Source organism: Carettochelys insculpta, chromosome 29 (assembly GCF_033958435.1).
Source record: "Carettochelys insculpta isolate YL-2023 chromosome 29, ASM3395843v1, whole genome shotgun sequence".
NCBI lineage: Eukaryota > Metazoa > Chordata > Testudines > Carettochelyidae > Carettochelys > Carettochelys insculpta.
This window is the reverse complement of record NC_134165.1, coordinates 7,637,741-7,660,310: the sequence shown is the minus strand read 5'-3', so window position 1 is coordinate 7,660,310 and position 22,570 is coordinate 7,637,741. Positions and strand designations below refer to the sequence as shown.

Genomic DNA, 22,570 nt, shown 5'->3' with positions numbered 1-22,570 from the left:
AATGCCAGCCCTGGAAAAGCCAGTCCAAGAAAACACAGCTGACATCCCTACCTAAGTTTAGCATAACTGACACGGTTTTATGCTGTATTACTATACCATATTTACTATATTAACAAGTTCTAGGTATGTGAACCGTGTTAGCTGGATTCTACGTTATTTTATTCAATGTTTTATGTGCCTCATTATAAAAAACATACACAGTTTAGGTAAAAAGGGCACTGTCATAGGCAGGCGTGGTGACGGTGTGGATGCATGCCCCCCCCCATTTCTTAAGGGGAAAAATGCACAGTATATATTGTTTTGGTATCCACTGTCCTTTTCAAGGACTCAACACCAATGTATACAGGAAACCCCTATAGTCCATTAGTAGATGGAGCCGGTAAAGTTATCAATAATATGACATAAGTGCCATTTATTTTTTTGCTTTTGAGAAAAAAACTGATGTGTTCACAACATAAGATGATAGAACACTTTTTATTCCAATAGTAACTAAGGGGTACATTAAACAACAGCTATTGAAGTCAGACATTTTTAAATTAGCAGGTCTGCAAGAATTTTAAAAAAGAAGAACTTGCTGCAGTGGTTTGACTACAATGGGAGAAGGCATCTGCACTGTACCCTGGCTGTGGCTGCAGAAGGAACAGAACTGCTGATACTTCTGTTGATTCAAGTGGCACAGAGATCACCGCGGGGAGTTCCCCGACCTGTGGAAGATGGTGAGAATGACATCCAGCTTGATGTCATTTACGGTTGTGGAAGGACCTGCTGAGAGTCTGTCAGCTGGAAAGGTATGACATTTCCAGGTGAATGGAGCAGGCTATTAAAAATACTCTCAACTGGAGGGCTTCCTGACACAGGGGAAAAGAACAAGCCCCACCCTGCTTGTAAGTGTAAATGCAAAACACTGCAGTTGTGTTGTCTGTCATGTCCAAGACCCTGTGTGTGCAGACCATCAAGGTAAATGCCCCAACCCCATACTCATGCATCTGTTACCAAGGACAAGTAAGGCTGGGGCATGTGAAAAGGGAGTCAACTTGCACATTTCCTGACAACTGAGCCACCAGTCAAGGGCTTGGAGAACCGCCACTGCTAGGGCAATAACCATATTCCATCCAGGCTGTTGCATGCTGGGTGAAAGGGTGATGCAAAGCATGCCTGGAGACGTCTGAGTCACATTCCAGCACGTTGCACCATGTATGTGCAAAATGCCATGGAGCCAAGTAGCCCCTTACTATTACTGTTGTAGTGGGGTACTGTCTGAGACTGGAGATAATGTCCGAGGTTGCATGAAACCAGGCCTCCAGTAAGAATGCCATGGCCCAAGTCAATTCCAGCACTACCCCTATAAATTCTATTATTTGAATTGGTATCAGGCGCAACTTGCTCTCACTGAGGACGACGCAGTTTGTTAAAGGTGGTTTTCACCAACTAAATCTGCTTTCACCTGGCCCCAAAGCAGTCAGACACTGAGGTACAGGTATACCTGTGTCTGTCAAAACCAGCATGCACTTAGTAAATACTTGAGAGGCTGTTGACAGGCTGAAGGGGAAGACCACAAACTGGCAATGGTTGCAATTAACCACAAAGTAAAAGAGGGAGGACAGCAAGTGAGCCTGCCGCTGAAGAAGCTACCAGGTGAGAGTGCTGATCTCTGGGTGAGTGAGTGTGTGCTTTAACTGCTGGCATTTGAACTGCCATTTTGATTCCAGGTGGGGGAGTTTCAGTTTCAGTGGCAGCTGGGACTGCCTGCCTGACCTTTGCTCCCTTGATCGGCCTTCCCCTGTGTGACTCATAGGGGGAGGGCCTGAGAGAGGCCAGCAGGCTTAAAAGCCAGAAGCAGGAGTGACCAAGGGAGCGAAGCGGACAGGGGAGTTTAAGAGGGAGTGTGACAGAGAGGACTATAATGGTTAGGAAGACCCGCAACCCCTGTGCCAGCACTACTGCTGTCTCCTCCACTTGTGCCTGTAGCCAGACAGACTGCCTGACCATGGATGTTTCTACCCAGATCCTGGTGTGGTTCTGCAAGGACTGTGGCTTGCCATTCCCACTCACTGGGATACCCAGGCTGAGGGGAATATTCAGTGTGAAAGGTGCCTGCTGGTGGAATCTCTCAGGCGGCAGGTGGGGGAGCTACAGGAGGAGGTGGCCAGGTTGAGGAGTATCCGAGTCCATGAACAGTTCCTGGATAGTATTCAGGTGGAGACTGTGGAGGTAAGTGTCCCAGTGCACAGGACGGCTGATAAACCACTGGAGGAGGTGGACCAGGGTGGACACTGGCAGCTGGTTACTTCTCACAGCAGGCAGTGTTCCACCCCTGCTCAGAACCCTCCCGCCGTGGTACTGGAAAACCATTATGCTGTACTCGATACAGGAGACCGAGAATTACCCCATACAGAAGAGGAGAAGCCTCGTACCCCCAAGGCTGGGAAGCCTACTGCCACCCCTGCAAGAAGGAAACGTAGAGTAGTGGTGGTTGGAGACTCTCTTCTGAGGGGGACGGAGGCGCCCATCTGTTGCCCTGACATTTCCTCTCGGGAGGTGTGCCGCCTGCAAGGGGCCCGTATCCGAGACGTCACGCAGGCATTGTCAAGGATTATCCGGCCCTCTGACTACTATCCCATGCTTCTCATCCATGTGGGCACTAATGATACTGCGAGGTGTGATGCTAAGCAGGTCAAGAGTGACTTCAGGGCTCTGGGGGCACGGGTCAGGGAGTTTGAGGCGCACCTGGTATTCTCTTCAATCCTGACTGTCAGAGGTAGGGGCCCAGGCATAGGCAGGTGTATCCTGGAGGCGAATGCTTGGTTGCATAGATGGTGTCGCCAGGAAGGCTTTGGTTTCTTTGACCACGGGATCCTTTTACAGGAAGGACTGCTAGGCAGAGATGGCGTTCACCTTTCGAGGAGGGGGAAGACCACATTTGGACACAGGCTGGCTAACCTAGTGAGAAGGGCTTTAAACTAGGTTCGACAGGGGCAGGGGAGCAAAGCCTGCAGGTAAGTGGAGAGCATGGATACCTGGGAGATGAACTTGAAATGGGAGGGAGTATGGGCTACACTGGGGGAGTAAAAAGAGGGCCAGGGCAAAACTGGGAGGCAAGACCAAATCAATGTCTGAGATGCCTATATACAAATGCAAGAAGTATGGGAAATAAGCAAGAAGAATTGGAAGTACTAATAAATGAATACAACTATGATATCGTTGGCATCACAGAAACTTGGTGGGATAATACTCATGATTGGAATGTTGGTATTGAAGGGTACAGCCTGCTTAGGAAGGACAGACAGGGAAAGAAGGGAGGAGGTGTTGCCTTGTATATTAAAAACGTACACACCTGGACAGAGGTGGAGATGGACGTAGGAGATGGACGGGTTGAAAGTCTCTGGGTTAGACTCGGAGGAGTTAAAAACAAGGATGAGGTCCTACTAGACGTCTACTACAGGCCCCCTAGCCAGGTGGAAGAGGTGGCTGAGGTTTTCTTTAAACAGCTAACAAAATCATCCAGGGCCCACAATTTGGTGGTGATGGGGGACTTCAACTATCCAGGTATATGTTGGGAAACTAATACAGCAGGGGACAGACTGTCCAATAAATTCTTGGATTGCATTGCAGACAACTTTTTATTCCAAAAGGTTGAAAAAGCTACCAGCGGGGAAGCTGTTCTAGATTTAATTTTAACAAATAGGGAGGAAATTATTGAGAATTTGAAAGTGGAAGGATGCTTGGGTGAAAGTGATCACGAAATCATAGAGTTCACAATTCTAAGGAAGGGTAGAAGGGAAAACAGTACAATAGAGATAATGGATTTCAGGAAGGCAGATTGTGGTAAACTCAGACAGCTGGTAGGTGAGGTCCCATGGGAAGCTAAACTGAGGGGAAAAACAGCTGAGGAGAGTTGGCAGTTTTTCAAAGGGACATTATTAAAGGCCCAAAAGCAAGCTATCCCGCTGCGTAGGAAAGAAAGAAAACATGGCAAAAGACTGCCTTGGCTTAACCAGGAGATCTTGCATGATCTCAAACTAAAAAAGGAATCATATAAGAAATGGAAACTAGGACAAATTACAAAGGATGAGTATAGACAAACAACCCGAGCATGCAGGAGCAAGATTGAAAGGTTAAGGCACAAAATGAGCTCAAGCTAGCTACAAGCAAAAAGGGAAACAAGAAGGCTTTTTACAAATACATTGGTAACAAGAGGAAGACCAAGGAGAGGGTAGGGCCATTGGTCAGTGACAAGGGAGAAACAGTAACAGGGAATCTGGAAATGGCAGAGATGTTTAATGATTTCTTTGTTTCGGTCTTCACTGAGAAATCTGAAGGAATGCCTGACAGAAAATGCTAGTGGAAAAAGGGGTAGGTTTAGAAGCTGAAATATGAAAAGAACAAATTAAAATTTACTCAGAAAAATTAGATGTCTGCAAATCACCAGGGCCTGATGAAATGCATCCTAGAATCCTCAAGGAGCTGACAGAAGAGGCATCTGAGCCTTTAGCAATCATTTTTGGAAAATCATGGGAGACGGGAGAGATTCCAGAAGACTGGAAAAGGGCAAATATAGTACCCATTTATAAAAAGGGGAACAAGAATAACCCGGGAAACTACAGGCCAGTCAGCTTAACTTCTGTGCCAGGAAAGATAATGGAGCAGGTCATTAAAGAAATCATCTGCAAGCAACTGGAAGGTGGTAAGGTGATAGGGAACAGCCAGCGTGGTTTTGTTAAAAACAGATCATGTCAAACCAATCTAATAGCTTTCTTTGATAGAATAACGAGCCTTGTGGATAAGGGAGAAGAGGTGGATGTGGTATACCTAGACTTCAGTGAAGCATTTGACACAGTCTCACATAATATACTTATCAATAAACTACGCAAATACAACTTAGATGGGGCTACTATAAGGTGGGTGAACAACTGGCTGGATAACCGTACCCAGAGAGTAGTTATTAATGGCTTTCAATCCTGCTGGAAAAGTATAACTAGTGGGGTTCCACAGGGGTCTGTTTTAGGACCGGTTCTGTTCAATATCTTCATTAACGATTTAGATATTGACATAGAAAGTACACTTACTAAGTTTGCAGATGATACCAAGCTGGGAGGGGTTGCAACTTCTTTGGAGGATAGGGTCATAATTCAAAAGGATCTGGATAAACTGGAGAAATGGGCTGAGGTAAACAGGATGAAGTTTCATAAGGACAAATGCAAAGTGCTCCGCTTAGGAAGGAACAATCAGTGTCACACATCCAGAATGGGAAAGGACTGCCTAGGAATGAGTACAGCAGAAAGGGATCTAGGGGTTATAGCGGACCACAAGTTAAATATGAGTCAGTGTGATGCTGTTGCAAAAAAAAGCAAACATGATTCCAGGATGCATTAACAGGTGTGTTGTCAACAAAACACGAGAAGCCATTCTCCCGCTCTATTCTGCGCTGGTTAGACCTCAGCTGGAGTATTGTGTCCAGTTCTGGGCACCGCAGTTCAGGAAGGATGTGGAGAAATTGGAGAGGGTCCAGAGGAGAGCAACGAGAATGATCAAAGGTCTAGAGAACATGACCTATGCAGAAAGGCTGAAGGAATTGGGCTTGTTTAGTTTGGAAAAGAGAAGATTGAGGGGGGACATGATAACAGTTTTCAGGTATCTAAAAGGGTTTCACAAGGCAGAGGGAGGGAACTTGTTCTTCCTTGCCTCTGAGGATAGAACAAGAGGCAATGGACTTAAATTGCAGCAGGGGAGGTTCAGGTTGGACATCAGGAAAAAGTTCCTAACTGTCAGGGTGATCAAACACTGGAACGAATTGCCAAGGGAGGTGGTAGAATCTCCATCACTGGAGCTATTTAAGAAGAGGTTAGATAGATGGCTTTCAGGGATGGTCTAGAAAGTGCTTGGTCCTGCCACGAGGGCAGGGGGCTGGACTCGATGGCCTCTTGAGGTCCCTTCCAGTCCTACTCTTCTATGATTCTATGCACTAGACAAATGACTCCATAGAAATAAGCATCCATGATGCTGAGAGTAGCATACCAGTCTCCCAGATGCATAGACAGAATGATGGTGCTCAGGGAGACTATGTGAAACTTCAACTTCTTTGTAAGTGACAGAAACCTTGCAGGCTGAGGAGTTTGAACCCCTCTTTGGCTCCAGAAATTATGAAATAATAGGAGCTGGTCTCCTTGCCTATTAGCTCCTGAGGAACCTTCCTCCACGCAGTGAGGAGCTTGTGCACCTCCTGAATAAGAAGCAGCTCATGAGAAGGGTTCATTAAAAGAGGGATGGGGAAGAGAGACAGGAGGAAGGGAGGAGCAAAATTTGAGTGAATATGTCACATCTACCATTTTAAGAACCTAGTGGTCTGATGTTATTTGGAAACAAGCATAGAAATGGGACAGATTCTAGAAATGAGGGGCAAGATCCGGTACTGTGGCTGTTGCACCTTGGACACACCTTCAAAAAGACTGTCTTTAGCCCAGTGATGGTTTGGTTGGGCCCAGGCCCTGCCCAGATAGGGGCTTACACTTGCCATTTCTGCTCCATCTCCTATAAAAGTCCAACATTTCTGCTGTTACAACAGCTTAATATTTTTGCACTAGATTACCGGGATGTATGTACCCAAAGACTTCATGGTAGCTCCAGAGTTGTTTAGGCTATGCATCCTAGAGTCAATCTGCATTGCAAAGAGGCCCATTTCACTAGAAGGCATATCCTGCAGGATCTGTTGAACCTTTCGAGAAAGCCCCAAGGCCTAGAGCAATAAGTTATGCCACATGGTGATTCTAGAGGAAAAGTTCCAAGCCACCAAGTCCTGCAGCATCCACTGAGGACTGTAACGGAGTGTGTGTCACTGCTTTGCCCTCCTCAATGACAGCTTTAAACTCCTCCCTGGACTTCACTGGCACCAGCTCTTTAGATTCAGCACTGAGTTCCAGTAGTTGAATTTGCTTAAGCAGCAAAATGCCTATGAAATCAACTGATTTAGGCATAGGATCTTGTTTCCCTTGCCTCTGCCTTTTGTTTAACACAGCCACCATCAACAAGCAAGGCTGCAAGTACACATACAGGGGTATTTCTACCCCTCAAGGTAATAAATACATCCTCTCTACACCCGTGGAGATAGAGAGGTGGAGGGTAAGGTCTGCCAAAGGGACTTCATGTTGGCCTGAATAGTTTTAATGAGTGTTAAAGCCACTTTCTATGAACCTTCAAGGGCAATGATGTTTATCATAGTTTGTTCTGCCTCTACCAACTCCTCCGCTTGCAGACTCCTGTTTTGCACCACCCTGCATAGCAGGTCCCCATAACCACTTCGGCCAGGAAGGATGAAAAGGAGGCTAGTAGGAAACAAGCATCCTCCTGACCTTCCTATTTCCTAGGAGCATTCTGCCGTGATGCTTCTTACAAACCAGCAATCCTGGGGTCAGGCTTGGGGATGGTGGTCAGATGACTGGTCTCAGGGATCAGGACCTGTGCCACGCTGGTGCTGCAATCAGGAGTGGTGATGTAACTTGCAGCAGCACCAGGATTCTCAGCAGCATCTTGTTTCCACAGGTGGTGCCACGCAGTCTGGTGCTGAAGGTTACTGTCTCAGAGCCACCTTCCTAAGGGGCTGATTTAAATGGAAGTCTCATGCCTTTTCTGTTCTAGGGCAAAATCCTTACAAATCCTGCTGCATAGGGACCCTCCCTAGACACTTGAGACAAACATAGTGGGGGGGGTCACCAACTGGCACAGGACCTGCAGGGCTTGAACCTTTGGGACTTCAGGATGCCCCACATCTCCAAGCAGGAATACTTGATCGGGATGGAGGGGAAACCCACACTCCCAACAGCAAAAATGGAGGCACTACAATAAACTAAAACAGAAGAACACAACTAATGCTAAACTACACTACCTGAAAGGATAGGAAAACAAAGAAGAGCTTGCCAAGCAAGCCTCCACAGTTCCAGAGACTGTCACTAGCAGGAAGAAGGAAATGTGGAGGTGCCAGGGCAGCAGGGTCATAGTGAGTGTCATGAAGGCATCATTCCAGGGGGCTCCACACTAGAACAGACAGGTGCTGCTAGGGCAATCCAGCAATCATGCACACGGCACGCACACTAACTGGAATCAATATCAGCAATGAGTTAAAGAACATCAGACATCTGAGAATCACCTCCCTTTCTGTTACTAAACCTTTCCTAATGACAGTAGGACCTGCTATCTTGCAATTACAACAAAAATTAGCTATTACGGAGTAAAGAAATCAAGGAGGTGGCATATTACGTACTCTCTGCTTGTTTGACTACTGTAATTTACTTCTATAATCTTTCAAAATGTAATAATATATTTAGGAAATATAAAAATATTATAGTAAGAAGGCTGCACTCCTACAATTCTCACCTTTCAAACTTGATTGAAAAGTAGAACGAGAACCAGCTTGTAAGAATTACAATGTGCACATACAAGCAGGGTTACCGAAAAGCCAAACGTGGTCAAGGAAGTTCTAAAGCATGGCAAAAGAAATATGGCTCAGATAGCCAATGTAACTAAACAGGGATTAAGGATTATATATTGGACTTGCGATTTGAGCATTACATAAAGGTGGCTGTTCATTTTTTGTTATTTTATGCAAACTGTAGGAACCTGGCAACTGTGAGCACTTGGTGTTACACCTGACAAGAACAAGGACTGAACTCAAGAACGGTCAAATACTTTACCTGCTTCCTTCCTCCCACGCCCTCTTCCTTTTGCTTGGACTATCACGATTTCAGTTTCTTCCTCAGTCATTTCAGAGATTTTCTGAAGAAAAAGCTTTTCTAGAGCTTCTGCCATTAAGACTATGTCATCCCCTGGCTGGATTAACGATAGATAAAATAAATTAGGCATGCACACACTTTCAAAGCAAGGTTTGCATGAGAATGTAACCTAAAACATTCATGTCACCTTTAGGATTTTGCTCCCATTTTTTCTCCCTTTGAGTTTAGTCACAATCAAGATTTAAAAAGCAACAGAATCTTATCAAAATAGACATCACCCACCTTTCATCCACCCATCCTGCACTCTACTACTGTGGACTCCAAACTTTTAAGGGTCACATCCATCTTTATTGCTGTTTGTACGTCTTGACCCTTCTGAACCAGGACCAAGAATGCTGATGCAGGGTATGAGCAGAGGACATATGTAGAGCAATAAGGGGTAGGAAGGTCTGGGGCCACATCTGAGACAAGGAGTGGAGCGGCAGTTAGGCTGCTATGAGGGCCAGCATCTGGATCCATGGCCAGGTACAGTTCTACTCCTTGCCTTGTCCCCAAGCCTCAGCTCAGATTAGGAATGGAGCCACAACCAGCAACCAAAAGTGGGGATGGAACCAGGAACTGAGGAATCAGATGGGGGTGGGCCAAAGCAGAGCTCAGGGTGGGAAGGAGCTGGATAGCTCTCTCCCCCTGCCCTCTCTAGGCCCTGCTGCATTCGCTCAGACAATCCTTTGTGTCTCCCTACAAGGACATGCTGCACACTTTGGGGACCTTAGGTCTAATATTTCTTGAATCCACCCAAATAGGTCCTCTAATGCAGTGTTTCCCAAATGGTATTCCACAGAACCCCAGGGTTCCACAAAGTGAAATTAAAACCCCTCTGCAGCTCCCTGCCCTGCTGCCACTGAAGCAGTAGAACTCAATTTAATTGGTTGAGCAGCAAGCAAGGCAGAGGGAAGGCAGCAGCAACAGGGCAGGGAGCTGCAAAGAGCTCCGCACTTGCCTAGCTACATCAGCAGCCAAACCCCTGGTGGGCCTGGCTCAGCTCACCCCCTCCAGCAGAACACCTCCAGGCCAGCCTCCCTTCCACTGGGCACACATGGCCACCTGGCATAGAGGTTCCCCAACCAGTGCCACAAATGGGTTAGTCCCAGGAGCCAGTTAGGGGCTGAGGCTGGAGGGTGTGGATTTGGGGCTGAGAGGGGTTAAGCCTGCTGGTGGGGCGGGGCGGGCGAGGGGGCATGTGTGTGGGTTTGCAGGATGGAGGTAAAGCTTGGGGATAAAGGGGAGGATTTGAGGGCTGAGGGGGTGGGGTGGTTTGGAGGCTGAAAGAAGTAGAACCTGGAAATGGGGTACTGCAAAATTCTTTTGGGTTTAAAAGGGTTCCTTGGCCAAATAACATTGGGAAACACTGCTCTAATTTTTGGATATTTTTAATGTATGTTATGAGTAGTACTACTTATATTATGATAGCATCCAAAGGCCTATCTATGGCCCTCCTCTGCAGAAAGCTGAACAAACAGAAGGTATATATTCCTTGCTCTGAAGGCCTTACATACCAAAGATGACTCACACAGATAATACTCAGAACAATGTGAGACAAACAAATGAGTATGAAGAACTAGTACACCTTTGTTACTGCACTGTAATTTTGGTTTTTAACTGGAGATAAAGGTATGGAGTAGGAAATGAAAGAAAGTGGAATAATTCCAGTTTGTCACCTGCTAGTACTATGATTGGTAGGCTGCACTTTATAGGAGTCATGTAAGAAGGTACCTGAACCCCACTATGGTAGCCTCTCTCTGAATTTTATCAGGGGATTTTACCCACTCATAGTAGAAACTATGGAAAAAGGCATAGAGCTACTTCAGGATGAAAATGACTGGTGGGCAGCAAAGAGAAGAGAGAAAGGTTGGAGAAAGGTGTGGTCTTCTATGGCAATAAAAAGGGGGGAGTGGAGGCCTCAAAAAGAAAAAAAAAATCAAGAATTGGGAAGAAAAGAGAATCATGAGAAGACAAAACCAGGAAAAGTCAACAAAGGGCAAAATCTCAAGACTTAAGGAATGGCTGGTGGTGTTGAAAGTTGCTGAGTTCAAGGAAGATACAATACACAAACTTGAATAGTAACAAAGAGGAAGCCGTGCTAGTGTATACACTATCAAAACAAAAAAGCAGTCAAGTAGCACTTTAAAGACTAGCAAAACTGTTTATCAGGTGAGCTTTCGTGGGACAGACCCACTTCTTCAGACCATAGCCAGACCAGAACAGACTCAATATTTAAGGCACAGACAACCAAAAACAGTAAGCAAGGAGGACAAATCAGAAAAAGATAATCAAGGTGAGCAAATCAGAGAGTGGAGGGGTGTGGGGGGGTGTCAAGAATTAGATTGAGCCAAGTATGCAGACAAGCCCCTATAGTGACTCAAAGTTCCCATCACGATTTAAACCACGGGTTAATGTGCCAGATTTGAATATAAAAGCCAGCTCGGCTGTTTCCCTTTCCAGAACGGTGCGATAATTCCTTTTCAGTAACACACATCCCTTTAGGTCATTGACAGAATGCCCCATTCCATTAAAATGTTGACTAACTGAGTTTTGGATAGGGAAAGGTCATTAGAGACTTTAGTTTGCAATTTCAACAGTGTGCAGAAGCCAGTTCAGAAGATCAAGAACAAAACTGGCAGAAAAAATGCCAAATAGCAGTTGTAGATATAAAGTTCAATGAATTTGCAGATGAAGGAAAGAAGAAATATTGGACCACATTCTGAGGGAGAAGATAGGGAGGCCCAAACTTGCTTGCATTGAGAGAGAAAATGAATGTGAGAGGAGGATAAAAGTGAGAAAAAGGTGAGAGCAGAAGTGAGTAAGGTTAGAAGACAAAAGGGGATGAAACACTTGGTAGGGAAAAGAAGAGGGAACAGGCATTCTTGGTGTCAATAATGGGGGGAAAGGAAGGGACTACTAAGGGTAAGGGGAGGAAAGGAAGCATAGGTGAAGGGAAACCAGACCTTTTAAAAAAAAAATCAGAAAAATCTTGTGTGGGTCACAGAGCTTCTTTGCTACCTATGGAACCTACAAGTTCAGAGAAACTTCCTTAGCATGAGTTAACAACTTGATCCAGTCCATGCCACCTTGTTCTTAAGAGTTGTCTTGAACAGTTTGGTGGTCTCCATCTTCTTTCTACCCCAAAATTTAACACACAGCCATGTCCCCTATTTCAGTTTTAGAAGCATAAATCAATTCTTTTCCCAACCTACCCCATTCCCTGACATGTCAGAGATCCTTTTATTATACTTGATGCTCTCTGTATTTTTCATTTCTGTCATATTCCATCTGTGTAATGGTTCACAGAACAGTACACACTATGCAAAGGGGAAATCTCATAGCGCCATTGTAAGAACACAACTAGATACAAAAGACTCAACAGCCGTGTCTACACGTGCACACTACTTCAAAGTAGCAGCACTAACTTCGAAATAGCCCCGTCACGGCTACACGTCAGGCGCTATTTCGAAGTTAACATCGACGTTAGGCGGCGAGACGTCGAAGCTGCTAACCCCATGAGGGAATAGGAAAAGCGCCCTACTTCGACGTTCAACGTCGAAGTAGGGACCGTACAGTCGTTGCGCGTCCCGCAACATCGAAATTGTGGGGTCCGCCATGGCTGCCATCAGCTGAGGGGTTGAGAGACGCTCTCTCTCCAGCCCCTGCGGGGCTCTATGGTCATCGTGTGCAGCAGCCCTTAGCCCAGGGCTTCTGGCTGCTGCAGCTGGGGAATCCATGCTGCATGCCCAGGGTCTACAACCAGTTGTCGGCTCTGTGGATCTTGTGTTGTTTAGTGCAACTGTGTCTGGGAGGGGCCCTTTAAGGGAGCGGCTTGCTGTTGAGTCCGCCCTGTGACCCTGTCTGCAGCTGTGCCTGGCACCGTTATTTCTATGTGTGCTACTTTGGCATGTAGACGTTCCCTCGCTGCACCTATTTCGATGTGGTGCTGCGTAACGTCGAAGTTGAACATCGACGTTGCCAGCCCTAGAGGACGTGTAGACATTATTCATCGAAATAGGCTATTTCGATGTCGCTACATCGAAATAAGCTACTTCGAAGTAGGCTTCACGTGTAGACGTAGCCAACAGGTCCAAATTCATAAAAAGTCATATACCTTATTGTAGATGTAACAATTTGTAAACATAGTATTGAAGTCCTGGATACATTCTTGAGCATTCCAGTAGTAGTTATTCTCCAAGCGTTTCCTTATTGTTCCCATATCCATAGGTGTCTTAATAATTTTATAATAATCCTGTGGAGATCAAAGACAAATATCAGTTTAGAGCGAGGGAAGGGAGTGGCGTGGGGAAGGAGATCAAACAAAACTGGCATATAAAGAGCATATTTACAGTTACTACAATGAAGTAAGTACAAAGGCTTGATAAGGATTTTCATGTCTCTCGCTCTCATCACTGAGCTTTACTGATTACACTAATCCACGGATGCCCACATTACGACCCAGTGCATTTCATAAGGCCTGGGGCCTGCTTCAACAAAATATGCTTAAAATGGCTGGCTCATGAGTGTTTTGTTGTCACAGATTACTAGTTTAGTTTATTTAAGGAAGTATGCGAAATCTGTCTGGCCCATACAAGAGGGCATGCGTAGATTTATGTGGCCCTCGTATGTTAAAAAGTTAGGCACCACTGCTCTAACCACCCCCTCCCAGAGCTTTTACAATAAAACCATAAGCTTTCACATTCTCAGAACTCCTTTCTATCACAGAGTGTTCTTGCCTCAGCCACCTCAAATAAATTCAGAGTAACAGGCCAGCTCAACACTACATAGTTAAGTTCTGTTAAATCATCTTTGGACGATCTGTTTTGGCATAAAATGGGTTTCTAACCACTAAGTGCCTCATTATGGTGACATCAACCATTCCAGGTGGGCTGGAGCCCCCCTGTTGCAGACAGGGGCTGCTCCTGCTCAGATAGGGTGCTCCCACTCAGTGGTGCTCCAGGCCGGGCTGCCATGGACAAGGGCTGCTCCAGTTGCACTGGAGAGAGTCACCTGTGGCAGTGCTGCAAGCAGAGATGCTCCAGCCAGGCTGGAGCAGCCAGTCTCCAGTGCACTGGGAGTGTGGGCACTCCAGCCCACTCCCTCTCATCCCCAAATACGGTGATCCGTTAAACCCTGAACACAAACCACCAGGCAAATGGACACCTAGGAAAGAATTCTCTGCAATAGCTCACAGCTCATAAAGGCTGTGTTGTGCTGGTCTGGGCGCCTTGTACTCGTGCCTGATTCAAGAATCTCCAATGCTGCATCATGTGGTCAGCTAAAGCAAGCAGCCCTTCACATGGCAGCTGGTGTGAACAATATAAAGACACCCTGAAATCCAACTTGAGAGCACATCAAAGTGACCCCAGCACAGCTAGTGTCCCATCTCTGCAGCCACTGAGGAATTTTGCTACCAGCAGTCATGGATGGACCACGTGTCATTGGAGGCTGTCCCCTCATCTCATCCCTTCTGTAAGTTTACCAAGCTCAGTCTTGATGTCAGTGGGTTCCCCCCAACACCACCGCTTTCCTTGGGAGGCTGTTCAAGAACTTCATACCTCACAAAGCCTAATTTCAAGCCTAAACTTGTTGAAGGCCAGTTTATATCCATTCGTGTAGCCCCACAGGTGCTTACCTAACTCCTCTTCCCCTCCTATTTACACCTCCAATATATTTACAGAGAGTTATCACACTTTCTCTCAGCCTCCTTTTGAATAAGATAACCAAGCCAAGCTCTTTGAGTCTCCTCTCATAAGGTAGGTTTTTAACCCTTGCATTTCTCCAGCAGCTTTCACACAATGACTGCTCTGGTCACATTTGTGAACTCCACTGCCCAAGCATCAAGACTGGAAGACACCTTCTTGCTCTTTGAAACCACCCCATTTTTTCAATGCTTCCTCCTAATTGCCAGAGATCCTAGAAATCTGTTTGCTGCCAAAAAACCACAGATTTTGCCCTTTTTTTTTTAAAACTACAGAGAATGTTTAGTTTATGTATTTAGTTTAGTTTATGTATTTTTGTAATAAAAAAAGCATACTGTGGAACCCTGATTATCCAATCTCACTGGAACTAGGAACAGACTGGAAAATCAAAAATTCAGCGAATCAGTAGAATGGGTGGGGCTTGGGCTGCCAACATAAAAACTGTAGAGATCAATAAAACATTGTGTTTAACGGATACCTGTATATGTTATGGCTAGTGAGATAAGTTAACGTTCCAGTTTAATCAAGGAAAAACACAGATTTTTTGGTCTTTATTATTGGAGAATTTTGGGTTATCACAGAAAACTAGGAACCCTGCCGAGAGTCACTTTTGGTAAGCATGTCTAGAAACTCTTTTTTGTTATGTGCAACTGCCTAAAGTACAAACCGGCTCCATATACTAGACAGTTTCCTGCCTGGAAAACACAGGAGGTATTGTATCTACTGGGCATGAGAAGAGAAGAGGCTGTATGCCCACAGCTATGGACCAGCCATAGAAATGTGGACATGTAAGAAGAATGCACAGGTGATGCAAGTGAAAGGGTAAAACAGGGATCAGCAGCAGTAACACACAGAAGCGAAGAAGTGGTGGAAGGCATATTACAAGGACAGATCGGCTCCCTTTACTGTCAGACTTGGCAAAGACTCCACCAACCACCGTGGATATCTCCACTGGCCTCACGGCAGCAAACCCTTCCTTGAACAGTAAGGATGTCAACAGGTACTGGGGGAAGAGACAGTCAGCTATGCCATAAACCAGGACCTGTTTGATGGCACCTCAAATTTTTGCAATCTCACCCAGGATAAGGAATCTCAGAAAAGCACATGCATGCATTTTTCTATACAATGTATAAATGTAAAGATGGTGCCTGGACCAACCAAGAGACAGCAGGTATGGATGTTGACTTTCTACTGTTTTACTCATACAAGGAGCAGGAATAGGTAAAGGAAAAAGGAGGCAACATTACCTGCTTTTCATTCCTGCAGAGTTAGGCACAGGGAAGGAACCCATACAGAGCAGTTTATGTCCACAAGGACACATCTTCTGTATCCGAAACACATTATGATGGTATCATGGAAACCATCTTGTATAAGAAGTCATTTCACATCCCTTACTTCCACACATACACAAGAGCCTGTACTTTCCCTGACCCGTTTGGGAACAGCAGGGAGGATGAGCTCTATGGAATGCGCTAATGGGCTGTCTGGAGTTAAGACTCCAGCTCCCTGGCACCTGCTTCTCTTTGCTGATAACGGTTTCTCTTTGAGAAGTGATTTACGATTCTCTAACTAATTACCTCTGACACTGGGCTTGTTTGTGTAAGGGTACAAAATACTAGTGTTAGCTGCATCAAGCAGCCTTGCTGGACCTGGATGTACTAGTGTCCAGTTTGGCTCATCTGTTGCCTTATTGAATTCAGTAAAGCTGAATGTTAGCCACTTAAACACAAGAGAAGTTTTTTGCTTCAACAGTACACCGCAATCTTCTCCTGAAAATTTTTAGGGATGGCAGCCTTGTTTTTTGTTCTTACGGCAATCCATGACAATTTCAGAAGGTATCACTGAAGTCAATGGATTAGCAGCATATAGACTTGGGCAGTTTTGGGATGCCAGCAGCAGCTGTACTCTCTATACCAGTATTCTGCCATCCCCCGGTTGACTGTGCATCCTGTGTAGTACTTACTTTTGTTTTAAACCTGCTGCCTATTAATTTCACTGAGTGGTCCCTGGCTCTTGCGTTAAGTAAAGGAGTATTAAAACAATTTTCTCCACCCCAAACATGAGCAATGGCCCTACCCTGTCCTTGGTCTTCCTCTTGTTCTAATATATTTGTAAAAGGCCTTCTTGTTACCCTTTGTGCCTGTAGCTAGTTGGAGCTCATTTTGTGCCTTAGCCTTTCTGATTTTACTCCTGCATTCCTGTGTTATTTGCCTATGTTCATTCTTTGTAATTTGTCCTAGTTTCCATTTTTTATAGGATTCCTTTTTTAGTTTGAGATCATGCAGGATCTCCTTGTTAAGCCAAGGCGGTCTTTGCTTTCCTACATAGGGGGAATAACTTGTTTTGGGCCCTTAATAATGTCTCTTTGAAAAACTGCCAACTGTCCTCAGTTGTTTTTCTCCTTGGTTTTTCCTCCCAGGGGATCTTACCTACCAGCTCTCTGAGTTTACCAAAATCTGCCTTCCTGAAATCCATCATCTCTATTTTGCTATTTTCCCTCCTACCAGTCCTTAGAATTGTGAATTCTGTGATTTCATGATCCCTTTCACCCAAGCAGCCTCCCACTGTAAAATTCTCGACCAAGTCCTCCTTATTTGTTAAAATCAAATCCAGAACAGTTTCTCCCCTGGTGGCTTTTTCAACTTTTTGGAATAAAAAATTGTCTCCAATGCAGTCTAAGAATTTATTGGATAGTCTGTGCCCCACTGTATTAGTGTCCCAGCATATATCTGGAAAGTTAAAGTCCCCCATCACCACCAAATCCTGGGCTCTGGATGATTTTGTTAGTTGTTTAAAAAAAAGCATCATCCACCTATATAATGGTGCTCAATCCTGCTGGAAAAGCATAATACGTGGGGTTCCGCAGGGGTCTGTTTTGGGACCAGTTCTGTTCAATATCTTCATTAATGATTTGGATATTGGCATAGAACGCACGCTTATTAAGTTTGCAGATGATACCAAGCTGGGAGGGGTTGCAACTACCTTGGAGGATAGGGTCATAATTCAGAATGATCTAGATAAATTGGAGAAATAGTCTGAAGTAAACAGGATGAAGTTTAATAAAGATAAATGTAAGGAGCTACACTTAGGAAGGAATAATCTGTTTCACACATACAGAATGGGAAAAGACTGTCTAGGAAGGAGTACAGCAGAAAGGGATCTAGGGGTTCTAGTAGATCACAAGTTAAATATGAGTCAACAATGTGATGCTGTTGCAAAAAAAGCAAACATGATTCTGGGATGCATTAGCAGGTGTGTTGTGAACAAGACACGAGAAATCATTCTACTGCTCTACTCTGCGCTGGTTAGGCCTCAGCTGGAATATTGTGTCCAGTTCTGGGCACCCCAATTCAAGAAAGATGTGGAGAAGTTAGAGAAGGTCCAGAGAAGAGCAACTAGAATGGTAAAAGGTCTGGAGAACATGACTTATGAAGAAAGGCTGAAAGAATTGGGCTTGCTTAGCTTGGAAAAGAGAAGATTGAGGGGGGACATGATAGCAGTTTTCAGATATCTTAAAGGGTGTCATAAGGAGGAGGGAGAAAACTTGTTCTTCTTGGCCTCTGAGGAGAGAACAAGAGGCAATGGACTTAAGCTGCAGCAAGGGAAGTTTAGGTTGGACATTAGGAAAAAGTTCCTAACTGTCAGGGTGGTCAAGTACTGGAATAAGTTGCCAAGGGAGGTTGTGGAATCTCCCTCGCTGGAGATATTTAAGAACAGATTAGATAGACGTCTATCAGGGATGGTGTAGATAGTGGTTGGTCCTGCCGTCGGGGCAGGGGACTGGACTCGATGGCCTCTCGAGGCCCCTTCCGGTCCTAGTGTTCTATGATTCTATGATCTCTTCATTGTGAGAACAGAACATTTATTCCCACCCTTGGTATTCTGCCTTTTAACACTCTGTGACCCATGAGACAGTGTTTCCGTTTATCCCATGATGGCTTATTTGCTCAGGACCTTACCAAAGGCCTTCTGAAAGTCAAAGTACAATATATCCATTGACTTGTTGCTGTCCATATACAAGTTGAGTATCTCAAAGTATCAACTTGGTGAAGCACAATTGCCTTTTATAAAATTAGGGTTGATTCTTCCCTAATAAACTGTGTTCCTCTATGTTTCTGATAATTCTGGTCCTTACTATATTTTCAACCAGTCTGCCTGCTGCTGAAAAATAAACTTATTGGCCTGTAACTGCCACGATTGCCTCAAGAGTTTTTTTTTTAAATTGGTGTTACATAATTTATCCTGCAGTTAACCTGGTACAGAAGTTGTTTTAAATGATGGGTTGCTTGTCACACTTTGCAGTTTGTCTGAGGTCCTCCAAAACTCTTGGGTGAATACCACATGCTCCTGGTGTTAAGATTTTCAAACAAACTGTAATCTCCCTACTAGCACCTCAATCTGGGACAGTTGCTCAGAAATTTCATCTAAAAATAACTCAGGTATGGAAAACTTTCACATTCTCTGCAGTGAAGATGGATGCAAAGGTTTATTTAGCTTCTCCATAGCATTATCTTTTTTGAATGCTCCTTTAGCATGTCCATTTTCCCCAGTGTTTCCTCTGATTGTTTGGCAAGCCTCCTGCATCTGATGGAGGTACTTAAAACTGTCTTTAAATTTTGGTTAGTCTTCTCCAAAAAAAAAAATTTTTTTTGGCTGGATTTATTTTTGAACTTCACAGATTATGCTCCTTTCCATTTACCTCAGTAAGATTAATTTCCTCTTTTTAAAGGATGCTTCTTTGTCTCTAATAATTTCTTGCACCTTGTTCAGCCACAGCGCATTTTGGCTTTTTACAGTATACATTTAATTTGAGCCTCTGTTATGGTGTTTTTAAATAAATTTTCTATACAGCTTGCAGGCACTTCACTTTTGTAACTGTGCCACTTAATTTCCATCTAACTAGTTTCCTAATTTATGCGTATTTCTTCTTTCTGAAGTTGAATGCTACTCTGGCGGGCTTCTATGCTACCCCCTCCCCCAATCCCAAAGGATGTTGGAATTAATTATATCATGGTCGCCATTACCAAGCAGTTCAGTTATAGTAACTTCTTGGATCAGATCCTGTGCTCTACCAAGGACTAAACCAAGAAATGCCTTTACCCTGCTCCAAGTAGGAGTCACTGAATGGTGTCTAGAAACTTTATTTCCACATACCATCCTTAGTTGACATTTATCCAATCAATATGGGAAAAACCTGATATCCCATATTACTGATTTTTTTTTTGCAGCCTCTCTACTTTCTCTGAGAGTTTCACAATCACCATCTTGCTCAGGCAGTATATTTCTACTGAAGTATTCACTCCAGAAGAGCTTCAAGCAGATCCTCCACCACCACTTAGTATTTTAGTACACACAGGTAACATATTTTACAGCCTCGCTCTCTCCCTGCCCTTGAAGTTGCAATGTGAACCATGGGACTCTTGGAGAGTGAAATAGTGACCATGGAGACATAAAAGACACATCAAAATGGCTTTAAGACCATTGATTACATTTACAATTTAAAAAAAAAAATCTTCCCTTGTATTTTAGCTTCCATCAAAGTCTAATTTAACTAATACAAAGCAGCACAAATCAAGCAAGTGATTACACAGAACATAGCATGGTATTCTGAGTGGTAGGGAAGAGAGAAGTCCTAGGGTGGCAAACTCCTTGGCTCATCTCCTTTATGATTCCTGCTGCCTGGCAGCCAGAGAGATGAATTATTTAGTCTGGACTGGCAGACAAGTTACTGAATTACTAATATACTGAGCTACACAAAATATTTATTCCTAGTATTTTTACTGTCTGTAAACCAGAATGGGTTCTAATCTTAATTATAAATATCCACTCCTCCCCATAATTAAAAGCCTGTCTGACTCACTAAGTGCTCCCCTCCCCATCGCCAAAGCCACTGATTCAGTGATTTTAGAAGCAGAGACAAATAAGATACAGAATATGAAATCTTTTAAGCAGATATGTAATGTGCAATCTGAGAAGCAGCATCATTTCACGATCTGTACTTACAGGGAGGTTTAGCTTGACAGCGTCCACAGGATGATGGAAAGGCCACGCAAACTGGTGTTTCCATAGTGTCTTGAGCACCACTTTGAGCAGATACTGCAGTTGGTTGGTCTGTCTCTTGGGCTTGTTAGGATTGGAGGTCTCTGGTGGTGGGGGGTTAGTGCCTACAGTATTGCCTTGCTGGGGTTGGGCCTGGGCCTGTGTTGTAGACATTTGTGTAGTTTCTAGTCCATCCCCCATTACTGGTAAATTTCTCAGTCTTGTCCCAGGACCACTCTCCACAGACATGCTATTGATCCCATTGCATTCCTCACGAGGCACTCTATAAGGCAAAACGCAACAGTATTAACTGCAGGTCTGTTAAAATTGGACAGTTTCATCACTATGTATTGCTTAAATACAAACCAGGCTACCCATCACCTTCCCTAGAAGACTATGCACATGCTAAATAAAACTGCACAATTTAAGTTTACTGAGAATAATGGATGCACTTCTGAGAGCCTGTAACCATCACAGGATAGTTTTTCAGGAGCATGTATTTTCCCATGTGCACCTAACTATTTTTTACCTGTCTCCTTACAAGGCGTGTTAATGATTAATCAGTTAGCCTTAGCCCACATGGATGTTGGGGGCTAGAGTGCCTCCCTGTCCCCACTCCATCCAATTAAACAGGATTAAATGGGATTTTACCTCCCTACTCCTTACAGGATATGCCCATTTCAAAGTATGTTTTTCCAACAAGTCCAGAAAGGAACAGAAAATCTCACTGTGTAGACAGGAACTGCCTCCTCTCTGGTCTCTCACAAATGTGAAACAAATTAAGTGTGACACTGTTAATAGCATCAATTAATGTTTCACTGCCTTTGCTATTTAAATCCTTTCATTTTCTATGAAGGGCAAGAACCTAATTATCAGAGTTAAGTTCTTCACTATAAGGTCCTAGCTAAGTTCTCAAACTTCACTGCACCATGATCATATTACGACAACAAAAATTACTACACAACCCCAGGAAGAAAGACAAAAGAACAAGGTGCGTCGCCAGTGTCTCCTGTAAGCTGAGCACTTGGGCCATCACCCAGGAGAGACTCAGGTGCCAACAAGATGTTACACAGAGAACTCTCAGCCATCCACAGTGGGCGGCAGGGGTTTCTATTAGTGGGGCACATTTGAACATGACAAAGTTTATTCCACCAGTGGATGGAAATAATTACAGGAAACTCTGCCCATCACCCTGTGTGAGGGAACCAACGCTGAAGCTTATGGGCTTCTATCCTGGGTGGGGAGCATACACCCTTAGCCCTGGGTAGTGGTTTTGGGCTCTGGCTTCAGACCTCCTGGGGTCCAAGATCAACATAAGCCTTGGCAAACTAATTTTAAAGCGTTCACAAACCACTCTGGGTCTCCACCCAATTTGAGAACTCCTGTTCTAACTTATGAGAAGAATCTCTATTGGGTCAGGGTTAGCTGAAAGACCACTTAAAGCACACCCAACCACAATGTTAGTGTAGATGCCGGTTAACTCCTTAATATCTCAACAACTATACTGAAAATATCGCTGTTAGCTGTGATGTTAGCTAATTCCTGTATAACACAAATATAACTGCCAACTCTTCCTAATTTAAGCAAATAAGAGGTTCATGGCTAACAATTTCTGTGAAGTGTTTCATATTTATTCAGTGGTGACTAACAACTCAAATCCGCCTAGGTGTTTTTTTATTTGCTAATTCATGTAGTTTAACACAGAGAAACACTGATTGTTCGAAACTTGAGATGTACAGAGAAATTAATTAGAGCAGACACTCATATCACACACTTTTATTTCACCAAAATGAGTCTCTCAAAATGCATGGTTTTCCTCATTGTTTGCCAAAACTGCTTTCATATAATACCAAAGAAAGCTGACAGAGAAAGCACTGGTGAGCCTGCCTGCTGCTAGCTACTCTGAGGGCCCAGGCTGGCCTGCACCAGTGGGTCCCCCATTGCCGGTTACCCTAAGGAACAGGACTGGCACAAGCCTGGGATACTGCCTGCCGACAGTGACCCTGAGCCCTCAAAACTGCTGGAGCCTACAATCCTGCGCCCCAGCCACTAACCAAACAATGT

General features: G+C 44.4%; 1 protein-coding gene across 13 annotated transcripts in view; it reads right to left on the bottom strand.

Annotated features, from left to right (window-relative positions):
• Window positions 1-22,570, bottom strand: part of BRD4 (bromodomain containing 4) — a 170,572-nt gene that overhangs the window by 70,939 nt on the left and 77,063 nt on the right. For all 13 annotated transcript variants that reach the window (XM_074980071.1, XM_074980062.1, XM_074980069.1 and 10 more), the window contains 3 exons: window positions 20,471-20,789; window positions 12,880-13,017; window positions 8,685-8,820 (listed from right to left, as the gene is read on the bottom strand). In XM_074980071.1, coding sequence (XP_074836172.1) covers window positions 8,685-8,820; window positions 12,880-13,017; window positions 20,471-20,755 — 559 coding nt within the window. In that variant the 5' untranslated portion in view covers window positions 20,756-20,789. Of the gene's footprint in view, window positions 1-8,684; window positions 8,821-12,879; window positions 13,018-20,470; window positions 20,790-22,570 lie in introns of those variants that run through there.